The sequence below is a fragment of the Orbicella franksi genome, chromosome 5 (genome assembly GCF_964199315.1).
Source record: "Orbicella franksi chromosome 5, jaOrbFran1.1, whole genome shotgun sequence".
Classification (NCBI taxonomy): domain Eukaryota; kingdom Metazoa; phylum Cnidaria; class Anthozoa; order Scleractinia; family Merulinidae; genus Orbicella; species Orbicella franksi.
In genome coordinates this window covers 7,011,508-7,027,756 of record NC_138149.1, presented here as the reverse complement: position 1 = coordinate 7,027,756, position 16,249 = coordinate 7,011,508, and the positions used below count along the sequence as shown (strand labels likewise).

Genomic DNA, 16,249 nt, shown 5'->3' with positions numbered 1-16,249 from the left:
CGCTTCGATTCCTACTTGCGTATGATAATCAGTCAATCAGTTCATGAGTCCTTAGCAGAAATGCTTTCGAGTAAGATTCTAATTCTAGTTATCGTAGTGGCTTTGCTGATCTTTGTTCATCAGAGTGACGCTTGGCGAAGACGTCGCCGTCGCAGATGTCCAGTGCGAGATTGTCAAGTCAGTTCTTGGTCTTCCTGGAGTTCGTGCAGCACATCGGAGTGCGGACAGCGAGGATTACAAAGCAGATCAAGACAAGAAGAATCTTCTGCGTCTTGTGGAGGTGCACAATGTCCTGACTTACACGAAACACGGCAATGTTATGGCAATACACCGCGAGATTGCCAAGTCAGTTCCTGGTCTCCCTGGAGTTTCTGCAGCGCAGCTCAGTGCGGACAACAAGGATCACAAAGCAAATCGAGAACGGAAAAATCTTCTTCGGCTTGTGGAGGTGCAGAATGTCCTGACTTACACGAAACACGGCAGTGTTATGCCAGTAAACGGGTCGATTGCCAACTAAGCTCGTGGTCGGAGTGGAGTGCCTGCACCGTTCCCTGTGGAGTCTCAGGGACACAGCACAGCGCTCGTCACAGGATAGTGACCGAGCAATGTGGCGGAACATGCACGTCTACGTTTCGTAAAACACGAGCCTGCCCAGACCTCAGCTGTTTGAACGGAGGAAGTTTAAAAGATGGCACATGTTTCTGCAGGGAAGGATATTCTGGAAATTGCTGTGAGAAAAAAGGTAAGAGGAAAAATGTATTAACATACGCACAAACTAATCAAGGCCGTTAGACTAATAGGTCAGGGTAATCCAATGCGTTATTCGTCCCGACGAAACTTTTCTCACAGTTCTTAGAAAGGGATGGCGGATTTCACTGAATGGTGTCCTGACTCGTTGTTATTTTGGCTCCAGCTGAACTTATTGGTCAGGATAATGCAATGCGTTAGTCTTTAAAATTTTTTCACAGTTCTTGGAACGGTAAGGTGACCCGTTTTTTCTTAGGCTCTATGCTTTGCAAATATAGGCTAGAAACAGAATTCTTGATATTCTGTTGTGCAATTAACTCTTGAACTAAAATAATAGAAAACTAAATATGTGAAACGAATCGTTCAGTCGCGTTCCTTTGCCTATTAGCCGAACTTGAAGGTTAATAGGCAAGGATTAGGATGAAATTTCGTTCTAGAACGGCAATGTCAGAGTGTATTATCTTCGCGGGTCGCGGGTAAATTGTCGTGGGACAAAAATGTCGCCGGTGGAAGAAAAATGTCTCGCGTAATAACTTGTGATAGTGTAGCGTGTAGTCAAGAGGTTGTGGGTAAACTACATTGTAGCAATTGAATTCGCTTTGTATCATCCTTTGGAATTGGATTATTTTGTGTCCTAAGCTTGTTTAAGCTAGCTACTTTCGTAGGCAAGGAATGACCGCTGATATTTGACGAGCGCTCTGTGATATCGCTTAAATTTTTGTCCGCAATTCGCGACAATTTACCCTCGACCCGCGAACCGAGATCCGAGATCCGAGACCCCGGCGAGAATTAGATTCTCCCGTCACTGAAGCAATTGCGTTTAGCTTTGTAAATTTTAAGTTGAACCAAATGATTATCCTTCCATATGTGGAGACACATTTTAATGGAATTGACGTCTTAATGCCAAAGTTTTGAGCTTGAAAGTATCACTCACTCAGAGCATTTCCCCATATGAATTCCCACACTAAGAAATAGGGATGGCGAATGGTCCTTTAACAGCCTTGCGTCTAGCGAAATTCAAATTTTCAATCGATGACTGGAAATCAGTTTACCGTTGCCTGTTGTTCATGACAAATAGAGGCTGGACCGATAATGACACAATTGAAGAACCAAGCAATACGATTGAAATCGATTCATTTTTTCCATTGTTTTGATTTACTAGTTGAATTTTCACAGCAGATGTAACACACTCATTTCTTTTAAACAGGCTTCGATAAAGACTTGTTTTGTGGAATCTTCATCCCAGCTTGTGTGACGCTTGGAATTGCAATTGCCATAAAATGCTGGTGGACGGAAATAAAGGAATGCATACACAATAGATCTGGACGCCAGGTACATACAACAAATGGATGACGCTAAGAGTGGAAAAAAAGTAGCTTCCGATATGATTCCGAAGTGATTAGAATTCTTTATATGGAGTACATTCAAGCTTGCCACTGAAGTGACTTGGATATCGTAGAGTAAACTAGAAGACAATACACCACAAAATTGCTAGTGCTTTATAATAAAAACAATTTACATTTAGTCCAGAAGTCACGATCTCTTTGTAACTACAATATATTAAGACAGCCTGTAAAGCCATAAATTTATTTTGTAACCTTTTGCTAAATATACAATTCAAGAATATGTACCCTAGTTTATGTTTCTTGTTGAATGTAGAAGTATTTTAAGCCTACTTGTAACTGTGATGAATAGTGAACTGATAATTTTGCAACTCTTCGGTGAGGTTTTCTGTTTATAATGTATGTCCTTTAGTGTTGAATTTGAATAATCTCAAACTATAAATAACATACGCGGTGCAAAACATTTATATCCAAGAAAAAGTTATACTTCAGTTAAGTTTTAATCCTGTGTTAACGTTAACCGGTTTTCGAACAACCCGGCCGAGATTTGTAACTACGATATATTAAGCCAGTCCGTAAATCTATAAATATATTTTGTAACCTTTTGCTACAATTCAAGAGTATGTACACTAGTTTCTGTTTCTTGTTGAATGTAGAAGTATTTTTAAGCCTGCTTGTAACTGTGATGAATCCATAGAGTTAGTAGATTATGTAAGGTTTTGTGAGTTATGCAAGAACCACTCGAAGGCATTTCTGTCAATTATTATTGCTTCATTTACTTTGTTTTGCAACATTTCGCTAATGATATGCTTCTGCCATTCATTACTCACAGTTCGTTTTAGTATATATTCCAGATGTGAATCCAAGAATTTGACATTCTGATTGGTTGAAAAGTTTGGCTTATGGCGTTATATCTCTGTCAACCTCAGTGATTTTTTTTTAAAATTTATTTCTTGCCGTTGTATTTTCTTTATGGTGATTTAACGCTCGTTGTATCATATATCAATGAACGGGATGCTCGCTCTTGATGTGTGTTTGTGTTTATTAAGATCAGTTATAAAATACTTGATTTTCGTTTTGGTGTGATTAGAGTAAAAAGTGTGTTACTTCTTAGACAGAGCTTGCTTGTTGCACACACGTTCGTATTTTGATCGAGCTTACTTAGCTCATAGGCGCAACGTGTCAAAAGTGCGGATCGTTGATTGGTTGAATGTGCTCGCTCAAATACAGTCTCGGTTATCAGTTGAATTTTCGCAATTTCTCCGCTATCAGTAAATTTAGCAAATCTAAGATGTCAGCGATCAGTTAAAGAGGCGTCCCTTCTCAGCCATAGCTGTAAACAGTTTTTAAACAATGAGATTTCATATTGCTGTACGTCTGTTCAGTGACTGATCACATATGACGTCAAAATGTGGAATTCAAAATGGCCGCCATATCGGTAAAAAGCAAGGTCTATTGGCAGAAAAAACTTCATTCATTTTACTCAGTTACACCTTTTTGAGTTCTTTTTCCTAAATAAAATGCCTCTTAGTCATTGCGAGGATGTATCTAATCAGTGGTGTTTGTGTGTCAATCAAGTAGTCGTTTGGTTTATAAAACCGGATGATGTATGCAGTGCAGTGATCTGCGTCAAGTAAGCTCAAAATGATCAGAGTAATATATTATGGAACGATGAGGACATTCGTGTGAACGGTTCCCAGGTTTATTATGAAAATATTTCGAGTCCGGCATCTTTTATGTAACTAATTTGTTAGTTAACTTAACTGGCGAGCTAGAGGCATTTAATATTAAAAAAGATTAAGATTCCAAACAGTACCTTTCTTATCGTGAACTCTACTTCGTTCAGTTCTTTCCCTTACTTTTAAAAAGTCGCCCCATCGATAACCTCTCCCATCAGTACTATTGATAACAGTGTTTTAGATGTCACGAAAAAAAGAAAGCAAAAAAGTATTCAAACTCACTTTTAAAGCAAAAAAGCACATTTTACCGAATGCAGCCAATTAAACACAAAAGAAACTGATATAATTCTTGACTGATCTTTTACAGCAGATCTTCATACTCCACCATAAAGTTATTCTAAAGCCCTAATTGAGGGCATTCTAGTACAAGGGTCTAAACGGTATCATATATACCAAATCTTAACTTCACAAAATTATTCTTAGCCCAAGAGACAAGTGTTTATTGAGATGTTACGTTTGTGAAACTGATCCAGGAGAGGCGTATCATTTCCTTTACAGTTTCCTTTTCTCCAGAACTTCCTGGGACGTTTAAATCGCGATTAAAAAATGATTTTAAAAAATCATCAGCTTTACAGATATGTTTAACTTTTTGCGCCTCTCTCTTCCTTTATACAAGCGATAGATGAAAAGGCAAAGTCAAGTTACAGTGCTTTCTGCTATGACTTCTTATTCTCTCTGGCGTTCCTAAAGGTCAAGAAACTCACTATTCGCACCAGTCCCTTGCAGAGCGAGTATAAGATCTACTCCCTAATGTATTCAGATCACTTTCACGTAACTAGCGTGCTCGAAGCACCTTATCCTTTGCTCGCTCTAATAATTTGCTGCTATGGCGGATGAAGTCATTCAAGCTCCGGCCGTTCTAGGCGTTGAGGCCGCCCAGGTTGCAGTTCTTCACCAACAGTTGCAAGTTTTTCCTTGCTTTGTTTTGTACCGGCGTTCCTCCCCATTTGTTACCGTTTATTTCGCCAGTTCGCCTATTGTGTACCCTGGCCTCTCGCTATCTCACTGCCTCTCCTAGTCGTTTTCACTGTTTCTCTTCCTATATTTCTCGTTTTGCTTCGTTCGTTGCTGCAAGTTGCCGTTTGCGTACTTTTCTTGCCGTCCCGGCATGTTTTTATATTTCGTTTAGCCCGCTCGTCATCTTTCACGTGCTTGTGGAAGGCTTTGTTAAATCCCGCCCGGAATGGGGGCTGAGGAGCCAAGGAAATTTAATTACATTTTCATCCCCAGAGCGCAATTAGCAGGGCTGAGAAGCCAAAGAGCTCTTTTAAGGACGGTGCCTGCTAATTGCAAAGGTTTTTGCGCCAGGTTAAGACCACGCGGAAAAAGTAGATCTTTGCAAGGGCTATTGGAATCCACAAAGAAAAATGGGGGTAGCCACGTATTTTTTCGAGATAAGTAGTCTTGAATCTCAACAAAAATGCTGACATCAGCATTTTCCTGTAAAAAGAAGGAAAGGATATTTCTTCACAGATTTCCATAGAATTTGCCTTTACATATAGAAAAGCAAACACATTTAAAAAGATCTTTAAACTACATGGCAAATGGTAACAAAAAAAACAAAACATTTTTGATATGTTTTTAATTACAAAATCGTTGCAAAAGCGCTTTTAGCGTATCTGACAGCCTTCCTCTGGTTCAGCTAAAATACAGTCTAAATACCTTATGCTCACAACCAGAAACTAATCACGTGTTGAATAGACTTCCCACTTCCATTTCATAGCATAAAATGTAGGAATAACAACGCGTTTTTTAAAGTTATTGATCTTTTTTGAAAACTTTTACGGTACTCGTTACATTTTTTCCTGTCACCTCCCCAGTAAGGAAGACATTTGCGTATCTCGCCCTTGCTTTGCACGCGCACTACGCCATCTGCAGGTACATGTTTACAGCTGGATTTCAGAATAATTTTCGACAGATAACAGCTAGGTTTTCAGCTGGAAGACGTAAACAGTTAGTGGTTAGCGATGTGCTGCTATTCTGGTGTTCCTGGTTTAAGCACAGGTTCATGAAACTTGATTTGGTCACAGTAGGAAAATTTTGCTTTCATTTTAGTCGTGTACGTGATAGCGTAGTTGATTGCGTCAAATGTCAGCCCCAGCGCGCGCGTGGAGCTAAACCATGGCTTGCGTGATGCGCAGAACGTGTGCGCACTGAACAAAAGTGGGCACCGTCCTTAACTTGGGCCGAGAAGCTGGAAAGGTCCTATATATTGTATTTCCCAGAGTATTAGTTGGGCTGAGATGCCGAGGAGACCTTTTTTAAAGTTGGGCTGAGAAGCCGAGAAGACCTGTAAAGTTGGGCTGAGAAGCCGAGAAGACCTGTAAAGTTGGACTGAGAAGCCGAGAAGATTTTTATTACATTTCATTCCCCGATGTGCGTAATCAGGGCTGAGAAGCCAAAAGGATTTCTTATGTTTGTATTTCCTAGCGTGTTATATAAACCCTTTTGTTTCATTAGTTATCAGCCAGTCAGTCAGTCATTCAGTCAGTAGTGTTTCTATGCCATATCAATGCGATTGGGGCTACTATCGAGAGACAATCAAATAGTCGTTTATAAAGACAGACGGTGTCTGCTGCGCAGTATAATCCGCAGTTGTGAACTTGATGTTTTCCCACTGAAATACATCTATTTTTTGTCCATCACATTAACATAAATTCGATTTATTGGGTTCGACAAGGTTAGTTGAAAATCATTTTGTCGATATGAAGCGTATTTCGAGTGACACGCGGTTTCATTCCCCTTCAATTCATAATCCTATGGATAAGTCAAATTAAATCAGTTCGAGAAGAACTACCTGCAGTGTTCAGACACGCTTTTGATAAGCGAAAAGGCTCAACTACCGAATTGCGGCTTGCTCAATTAACACTGAAGATGGCAGATGCATCTGCCGAAACATGTTTGTTAAACTTAAGAGTGTCGTGGTTTTCCATAATGAAATTACGAAACAATATTTAGGTTATTAATTTACATTTTACAGCAAATCTTCATGCTAACCCATAAACTTATTCTAGAGCCCTAATTGAGGACACTCTAATACAAAGTTCTAAGCTCTATCCTATGTACTGTATCTAAACTTCACGAAATTAGTCTAGGCCTAGGTGGCGACTATTCCTTTTGCAAAACTGACCCAGAAAAGTTGTATCATTTCAAACAGTTGTCCTTATTCTAGAGCTTTCCGTTGTCTGTGGTTTCTGTGGTCTGAAGATCTCGCTTGTGATTGAGTATAACACAAAAAATTCCTGATACTGATTTTATAAGTAAAGGCCACTATTTAGGATATGTCGTCACGCATCAAAAGGCTGACTTTGTGCAACGTCATCGACACTGCACATTTTTGAAGGAGGCTAAGCACGATAATGCGCATATGCAGCTTTGAATGTCAGTTAAATATAACCAGAGCTGGCCTTTCTATTCTTCTAAAGTTTTAAAACAAATTATTACATCTTGGCTTTAGCTAGCCGGTCAGTTAGTTATTCAGTAAGTCATCAGTCAGTCGTTCAATTGCTCATTTATTCAGTCATTCATTGGGTCAGTCAGTCAGTCAGTCGGTCCGGCGGTCGGTCAGTCAGAGCAAGTCAGTTTACCAGACAGTCAGTCAGTCAATCAGTCAGACAGACAGACACACAGACAGACAGTAAACCAGTTGGTGACTGAATCAATGGAGAAAGTCATTTGTTAGGTCAGAGAGTAGGTTGTTTAGAATTTGCAGGTGGTGCAGACATGCAAGCATCTGGGAGGTCAGCACATTCTCCCATCGCAAACACTTCATTGTAAGCGGGAGGTGGACTGCTGGGAACGTTACGACAACGTGGACAGGAAGCTTTGTTTTGATTTGTAGCAGCATCCGGCTGAGGAACATGACCAGTCGTAGGATGAACACTTGGATCATTCCTCAGTAGTTTGTATAGGAAGTAAATCACCACGCACATGACAACCACTCCTCCGGTACACGATCCTCCGAGTAGCGCTCCGCCTGAATTTGTCACAACATTGGAGAATTCATCCAGTCGTTCATCTTCAGGACACACACCTGGAAACAACAGCAAACCATGAGACTGAAAACTTCGCTAGATCATGACAAAGACGCTAACAGCCTCATCTTTAATTAGTTTAAGTTTGTCTTATTTTCTACTTTGGCGCTACAGCCAAATGAGAAGAATTCGTCTTAAGAGTTTCTATTAGAGAAAAATACAACATTTGTTTACACAGGTTAGCTAGTTTTCATGCAGGTCCTCTGTCCTGGTCCAATTAGAATTTGGAGTGTTGGAGAATTTTTCTTTTTTCTTTTGGAGTTGTGAGCGTCTCACAGCACACAACGGACTGACTAGCTGGTTTTACCTTATAGACAGGGGTATTAGGGGATTTTGTTGGAGTTGTGAGCGTCTCACAACACACAACGGACTGACTAGCTGGTTTTACCTTATAGAGGGGGGCATGAGGGGGTTTTGTTAAAGTTGTGAGTGTCTCACAGGACACAACGGACTGACTAGCTGGTTTTACCTTATAGAGGGGGGGATTAGGGGATTCTGAACACCGCAAAAAATTCGGCAAATACTGCAATATCCCAAAAATAATCGCGAAATACCGCAATACTTCGATACCGAGTCGAAGTTCGATGTTCTATCGAAACCAGTACTCTATATATTGAGTACTCTGTATGCCGCGTTTAGAGCAAATAACACGGGAATAACAATCAAGAATTTGTTAATGAACGATAAGTCACGTTATTTTCGATGTACACAAAATAATCAAAACCTGTGACATGCATTGCAGTGTCGGCTAATAATTAGCAAAAACTAACCCTTTTCCGACTAGGACACAAGGATTTGCGGTTTTCCGTTACCATAACAGCTAAGCTTCATTGAGTATATCGTCCACTCGGAAACTGGAAAAGGATCAGAAAACATTGGAGGACTAAGAGGATAATTTCTAACACGCATCCTGCAGGTTCGGAGAATACAGCAATACTCCAATACGAGATTAACATGTCGAATCCAAGTTGCTTCGAATATATTTAAAAAAAAACGGTCGGACAAAGAGTGTGGTAACAAACGTCGAACCTGCGTCGATCCCATTTCACAAGATGTACTTCATTAAGACACGGGAATAAGCACATGTCCCCGTGCTATTCACTCGATGCGCGCTAGTTGCTGCTAGGACGTGCTAGCGAAATGACGATACTCTGCTCTTCAGACAACGGTAGACCCGGCGCGGCTCTCTTTAGGGCCCTATCACAAGCCTCTCAGTATGCAAAGCTTTTACCGGTTGTCCATTCCTCAACGTCCTCGTTTTCTTCAAGCACTGAGCATTTATATTGCAAACAGGGAATTTGCATCTCAAGCATTTATATTTAGTGTTTATGAAACAAGAACAACACAGTCATCAGCAATGACTTTCGATAGCTCGCCATTTCCGGCATTCTCGTCCCCAGAGACCGCGCTCCTTTCGGTGCTGACCAAAGGGAGCGCGGCCTCCGGGGACAAGAATACACTCCCGGTCGCAAAATTGTCTTTGTACTGCGCGTGCTCGTCAGGGGGGTAAATAGCTTTTGGGAGATGGGGTGTATGTATTTCTGTGACGTTTGCCCAGTCTTTTACTTTGCAATCGTCGAACTTATTCTAGAGTCGAACCAATAATTAATTTGATTCAAACTTAATTGCGGCAAACGTCGCACCATTCGTGGGCCTATTTCAAAATTAATCAAAACTATAACAAAATTCTCGAACGTGATTGGCTATCAGCAGCCCGATTTGAGCATTGACTGGACAGCGTATACGCGTCATGCTTGTAATTGGACAGTACGCGTCATTTTGCGGTGCGCTGTTGCGGTGCACTCGTGATTAACAAATCGGACTCCCGCTTCGCGGTCGTCCGAGTTTGTTTATCACTCGTATGAATACAGACTGAATTAGACTCCACTCAGTCCTATTACCATTACTAACAGCCGACTTGACAAAGTTACAGCATGCAACCAAAGGGAATTAAGTTTTCATTGTTCTCATAAATAATTGTATCAGGATAGCGCGCAGCTATAAAGTTTGGAATAAGAAGATTATCGTTACCTAAGGCGTTGGATCAAATTCAGACCTCTTGCTTTCCACGTTATACGAGGAGTATAGAGAATGGGGGTACGAGAACATTTTTAAAAAAACAAAAAAAACAGCCTTCCCAAACCCCGGCAAGACCATTTTTTGCTCACGAGCGGCCCCAACTCCAAAAATACCAAAAATCAGTTTTTTTTCACTCTTTAACAACATATGAAGCGAAGCGAAGCCGAGCGGGCTTCTCGGCAGCGCAGGCTAAAGCAAGTTTTTGCTTGCAAAAACGCAGCTGTGTCGAGCAGGGGATGGAGAAGTCCATCAGCTCATAATCGTGATGGCGAGAAGGGTCATAGACGAGGATCGAGCGAACCGACGAACGTAGGCGGTTCTGCGAAGCAGAAATGGCGATGGAGCGATTTCTAGTGTTTTCTTACAAGTGATGATCACTATTAAACCCTTACCATTTCATAATCAAAACTATATATTTCTCAAAATATTTGTATAATCACCAGACAATAACGTCACATTTCTCAGAAACACCGGATGACATTCTCAGAAAGACAGCGGGACTTTCCATCGGAAATGAGTCATCGAAAGTCAACCAATTAGATTTTGAAATAGTAAGGAACATAAGTAAAGTTTACTTTAAAGTTTCATTTCAAAGTTTACTCTGAAGTTTTACTCAAGATAAATGAAGTCTATACTGGGACTTTCCCGAGGAACAATCATCCAATCAAAATTTGTCTGATGAATGAGACAGTTGTTGAAACCCACGCAAACTCGGCTTTATTCGTTTGATGCTTGTATCACGTTTAAAAAATAATTTTCGAACGGTAATAATAATGAAAACTCCCCATTATTTTTGCAAAAGCTGTCAATTAATAATAATAAGCTTTATTGAGGAAACTTTTTCACGTACATGTGGTTTTCGAAAAGGAGCTCAAAGATTAATACTAATTAATAGAACTAAAAATTCCAATCATATTAAAAGAGGTTCATGAGAATACGGAGTATCATAAGACACGTTTTGATAAATTTGTTAAACAAGGGATAATTAAATTTGATATAAAACAAACAGAAGAAATCTTGCGTGACAGGAAATAATTTCCCCGGGACTGTCTATCTATGATTATTTATGTAATCGTTCTCACTTTATTTCTAACACGTTAGAAACACAATTCAGAGTTGATTATGCTCTCTTATCTATTATAGCTTTCTGCCATGGTTAATGAACCGGGACATCCAAAATTGAACCATTTACCATCTTTATAAATATTGCATTCACAACCAGGTGTCTTCTTCTTGGTTATTTGCTTGTAAGGCGGTTTTGATTTCGCGAACTGTCTCTTGATATTTTCACCAGCTCGCTGAAATGTTTTACCGCTCCAAAAATTTTTGAAAGCGGGTTTACTACTTGGCATTAATTTTTCTGTTGTTTATTGAATAACATCTATTGCCATCCCAATACCCGGTGAATTACCTCCTGTTTGGCTCTTGACAAATTTGGTTTTAGTTATTCCACATTCAACACATTTACATTTTAACATCAATCTTCCATTTTTAGCATGCACATATTTTTCGCTACCTGGAACATCATCAAACAGTAAAGAACTCACACAATTTCATTCTATTTCATAATAACCATAAGCATAACTTGTTATTTCATCATCATGGATGAATCTCTTGTCGTCGAAAAAACTCAAGCTCACTTAGTTAATCTCATAACCTCCCAGCTGGTGATGGTCAGATCTAATTGTTTTCATTTTGACACATTTGAGTATTATTAAACAATGTGTTTCTATAATCTTCATGTCTGATGTCTTTTTGATCACCGTTTTCTTGATTCCTTGAGCCGTCTTATTGTTTTTCCATCATCTTTAATGTAACTGTACATTTTACTTCTGAGTCCAACAAATTCAGTTATTATTTGGTCAGCAGTTTCATCTTTGAACTTACCAATGACTTTTTTGTTTGTTTTGTCAAAAACGGACTGTTTTCCGGATAGTCACTGTTATCAAACTTGCTTTTGTCTTTCCAGAATTCTTCATACACATCATTCGTTTATATTTCATATGTCAAACTGTCAGTATCTGTAAATAATAATTTAACTTTATCACCATATTTTCGCTTGATATAATTGTAGTGGAAATCGTACGTTAATGTCTTACCGAGATCAAGAATACACATACCAATATATGCCGGCCTGTTCAAGGTTAGTGTATCCAATACCGCTATCACCAGAAAGATAAGTTGAGATAAGTTGAGATAAGTTAAGATAAGTTTGCATATTCATTCTACTTCAATAGACTCAAAAATCGATAAATTGAATATAAAAAAGATATGTAATACATCATGTAGTACGTCATGTAGTACACCCTATATATTGCTAAATGTTTTATCCAACTGTTGATGAAATAGTGGCTCACCATAAAGGTGATTGTGGTTGAATTCCCCAAACCTTTGAAAAATAGTAAAACGTGAGTAATACACGTGTTACTCAAATATGCTAAAATAGTGTAACCTATATATGATCATACATTTGTCAGATGTGATTTCACTACATCTGTTTTTGCTATTTTGATGGCCAAGATTAATACTGATCCTGGCTGTTTATTCCACTACCATTCTAGGTTCAATTTTTGTTAATTGTTTGCAATCTTTTTTAAACCATTTGGTTTTCGATCCACAGGTTGGGCATTGTACAGTTCTTTTCGGTTTTATATTAGCTGATTTTTTATAATCTTCCGGTAAATCTTCTTTTTTGATATACTCAAATTTATACCAACAACAATCCTTTTTAGACAATCTTGATTTACAACGTTTAATATTTTCACAAATCATTTTCACCAACCCAGAATTAACACCTAAATGTTGCTGAACAGAATGCATGCTATTATAATATGAAACGTCTTTCGTTTTTTGATTGATAGCTTTCACACATCTTTTATTTCCACGGTTACATTTGATGAATGAATGATCACGTTTTTTACAAATTTGTTGTTGTGTTAAAAGTTGAAGGTTACATATCTGTTATCATGTTTGATGTTATTAATATGATTTATCAGTTTATTAAATCCATTTTGAAATCACTGGTTATCCTTGCAATCTGATTGGCTCTCAGTGGTGCGATTTATTCACGAATCGCACTATTTTTTGCTCTAAATCGCATCTTTTTCTCAGCCAATGAGAATGGAACAGTAGAACAAAACAACCAATCAGATTTCAAGGTTAGTTTAAAGTAATCAATAAAGTTTCAGGAACATGAAAGGCAAAAAGCCACTGTGTGGAGAATTTTGCAACTACTATTGCCAAAACTTTGTTGTTATTGTAGCTTTTTTCCAAAAAAATTGACGAATTTAATTAATTACAGTTTCTAAATGACGATTATGAGCTCCTTTAGGCTGAAGACCTACTTTAATGGAAGTTCCCAACTTTCAGTGTCCATTTTGACGAATATTTTGGCGATTTGTCTTCAACATCTGCTAAAGATCCGTATGATACCGAGCCCAGTAAAACATAAACAAACGAAAACCACACAACAACAAATTCAGAGCCATCTCAAGAAGGTAGATGTTTCCAGGTTTCCGGTAGTTTCAGACGAAGCAACATAAGAGCTCAACTCTGTCGCTGTGAATAAACATAGACAAAATACGCCCCAAAAAAGTTGAATGAACAAACGTCTTACGAAGCTGATGCCAGTCCCGCCATCTTGAAAATATCTTGAAAATATCTTGAAACAAATGGCGCCGCAGGAACTTGACAAGATCCCGAGTATGAGTCCTACGCCGAGGTCACAAAAAGAAACGGAGATGATCGTGCACTCGAGGGAACCAAGGGAGTGAAATCCTTCGCAGAATTGCACAGGATGCACCTTCAAATTCCTTCTCCAAAGACAACGAAAAGTCTCAGCTCAGAAGGTAGTGGATGGTTAATAGATTCAGTCGATAATCATTATTTGAATATCGTTGAATACAAACCAATAAAGGGTAAATCGTATATCAAACTCCCAAAAGAGTTGAGAAATTCGATGAAGGGTTTGATTAATGTTAAAAATTATGATAATGAATGCTTCAGATGGTGCCATATAAGACATTTATATCTACAACAAAAAAATCCTCAGAGAATCATCTTCAGTCAAGCACATGTAATGTAGATTAGTTGTTTGATCACCATGGAAGTCGTTTAACCTTTCGGTGTGACCCCATTTCAGCTTGAATAACAAACTAACGCCGAATTAAATTTGGGGGTTTCAACTCATCACGCAATTTTCATTTCCAACAAAATTAAAAAATACCCATAGCCAGTTTAAAAATATGAACTACTGGAGTTGGACAGGTGATTAGGTCTTACAGAAATACATGTAGAAACAGAAAACAGTTATGTTAAAACCGGCTGGTCATGCAGTCCATTGAGTGTTGAGAAAAACTCTCAAGACGGTGCGAGGAAAATAATTCATCTGATTCCAATTCATATATTTCCAACGTTTATGGTGTTGTTGAGAACTGCAAGACCCTGCTACATATCTTGATAATGAATTCCGCGTGATGGCAAATTGAAAAGACTCATGACAGAACTTCACAGACTATGTGGTTTTGCGGTCGAGACGCATCAATCTTCAAGGTCTCCGCTCGTACAACTATGCCCTTTAGCAATTTACCACTCTTGTATGATATAAAGGAGCCATTTTGTAAAAAGCATTGTCAAAAGTGATTGCTTTTAGATTAAACTCCATCTTTGCATAAGCATATTAATAATTAAGTCCTTTCATTCCTTTGAGATGGTGGGTGACGAAAGGCTCTCAAGTCTTCTTATTTTGCTTTTTGTTTCAGTGCCGACTGCCTTCCGGCAAATCAGTTAAATGGGGCCATAGATAATAATCTATAATATACTCGAATTCCGTCTTTTCCGTCGTTAGTCTTTTACAGAACCTACAGAAATTTCGTGAAGTTCTACTAGCGACACAGGAGCAGAAGAAGATCTAAACCAAACTCCCTTTATTCTAGACCACGCTATCGAGAGTGTGTCGCGCCAAATTGCAACCTAAATATATGACAAACTGTTTCATGAGAGCTTCATAACTTGTCTGCCAACACTCCCGCTAAGCTGCTTAATATTTAGTAAATTTTAAAGGTCGATTAACGTACAGCAATAATTGCTGGAACTGTGCAAACAGCAAAGAGAATAACGTTTTGAAATTTGATGCCTACTTTACGAAACCATATCAGTGCAGCATTGCGTATGTCAATTACAATTTTGTAACCAATCACAGAGCAGCGGATATTGTCGGCGGTCTCGGAAACAGCGTTTTGAATCCTTTGCGCTATGCGTAAGTTTTAAACCGGTTTTAAACTTTTCTCAAAACTTAAGCTCAGGTCTTTCAGCTGTTTACTGACTAAGTCTGCCGAATCCTGGTCGTTGAAAGAAGACCCACACTGTCATTTAACCAGTTTTTGTTGATGATAAGATATAGCGGGAGTTAAAGGTGCATGAGACTAAACCGCCTATTGTTAACCAGCAACGTGTAATTTATGGATTTCAATGTGACTTGTGCGATGTAAGTTGAGTAGGTTATATATACTCTCAGGCACTTGCAACAACGCGTGGCTGAACACACTAAACAGTCTTCTTCCATTGGCAAACACTTCATTAACAAACACTGTATTGTTTCGAAAGATCTGTACAGACATTTTTCCGTTCTCAGGAAGTGCACGAGTAAGTTCGATTGTTTAGTGCATGAAATGCTGCTAATTAGAGAATTAGCACCATCTCTCAATGTCCAGTCGGATTCAATTCAAGCAAAACTATTTGCTTGACATTGCATATGTAATTACGAAGTATGTTAATCTTGAGCGAATTTTCTGACATTTTATCTTTTTGCATTTGAACTTGAAAATGGTGTCACGATGTCACCGAAATGTTGTTCTTTCTTAATGCTAGTTTTTACTTGTTTAAACTCTAAATTATACTTTGTACTCAGGAATATCAATTGATTTACCTCCTCGAATCACCGATTTACAAGTTCCAAGGCAATCGCGTTCCGCGTTTTCCTCCCAGCAAGCATAGATGTTAGTGTGCCCCTCTTCAGAGCTGCTTTCGTTTATAGATACAGCACCAAATTTATTGCGGTTCCATAACTGACAGGAGGGTGGAAAGAACTTGTCTCGATTTAGTGCCGTGCCAAAGCTTGCAGTCCACATACTTTGCGGCGTGGGATGTAGGTGGAAAACATCAGGGCCCCCAGAGAAGGAGTAAAAAGCTGCTGAGGTCTCGAAAAGACCAACAATAACCACAAAAATGGAAAAGAGAAGCATCTGGATATATCATTAAGCTCAATCAAGAAACCGTGTTGCCTTTCATAAACTAGACAGCCTACCCA

At 38.9% G+C, this 16,249-nt stretch overlaps 2 protein-coding genes across 2 annotated transcripts; one reads left to right on the top strand and one right to left on the bottom strand.

Annotated features, from left to right (window-relative positions):
• The first annotated feature begins 13 nt into the window (after positions 1–13).
• LOC145486607 (spondin-1-like) lies at positions 14–3,598 on the top strand. The gene is made up of 2 exons (XM_081465304.1): positions 14–742; positions 1,955–3,598. Exons 1-2 carry the CDS (start codon positions 22–24, stop codon positions 2,098–2,100), a joined length of 867 nt encoding a protein of 288 aa, XP_081321430.1. The 5' UTR covers positions 14–21; the 3' UTR covers positions 2,101–3,598.
• Positions 3,599–5,438: 1,840 nt separating this feature from the next.
• On the bottom strand, positions 5,439–16,184 carry LOC145486609 (uncharacterized). Its single transcript, XM_081465306.1, has 2 exons — positions 15,869–16,184; positions 5,439–7,862 (listed from the first exon to the last, which is right to left on the bottom strand). The coding sequence occupies exons 1-2, from the start codon at positions 16,182–16,184 to the stop codon at positions 7,513–7,515; spliced, it is 666 nt and encodes a 221-aa protein (XP_081321432.1). The 3' UTR covers positions 5,439–7,512.
• Between the last annotated feature and the right edge of the window lie 65 nt (positions 16,185–16,249).

Coding starts and splice junctions, on each gene's coding strand:
- LOC145486607 (XM_081465304.1), top strand. CDS start 22: ATGATAATCAGTCAATCAGTTCATGAGTCCTTAGCAGAAATGCTTTCG. Junction 743..1,954: donor AAATTGCTGTGAGAAAAAAG/GTAAGAGGAAAA, acceptor TCTTTTAAACAG/GCTTCGATAAAGACTTGTTT.
- LOC145486609 (XM_081465306.1), bottom strand. CDS start 16,184: ATGCTTCTCTTTTCCATTTTTGTGGTTATTGTTGGTCTTTTCGAGACC. Junction 7,863..15,868: donor TAAATCGGTGATTCGAGGAG/GTAAATCAATTG, acceptor TGTTGTTTCCAG/GTGTGTGTCCTGAAGATGAA.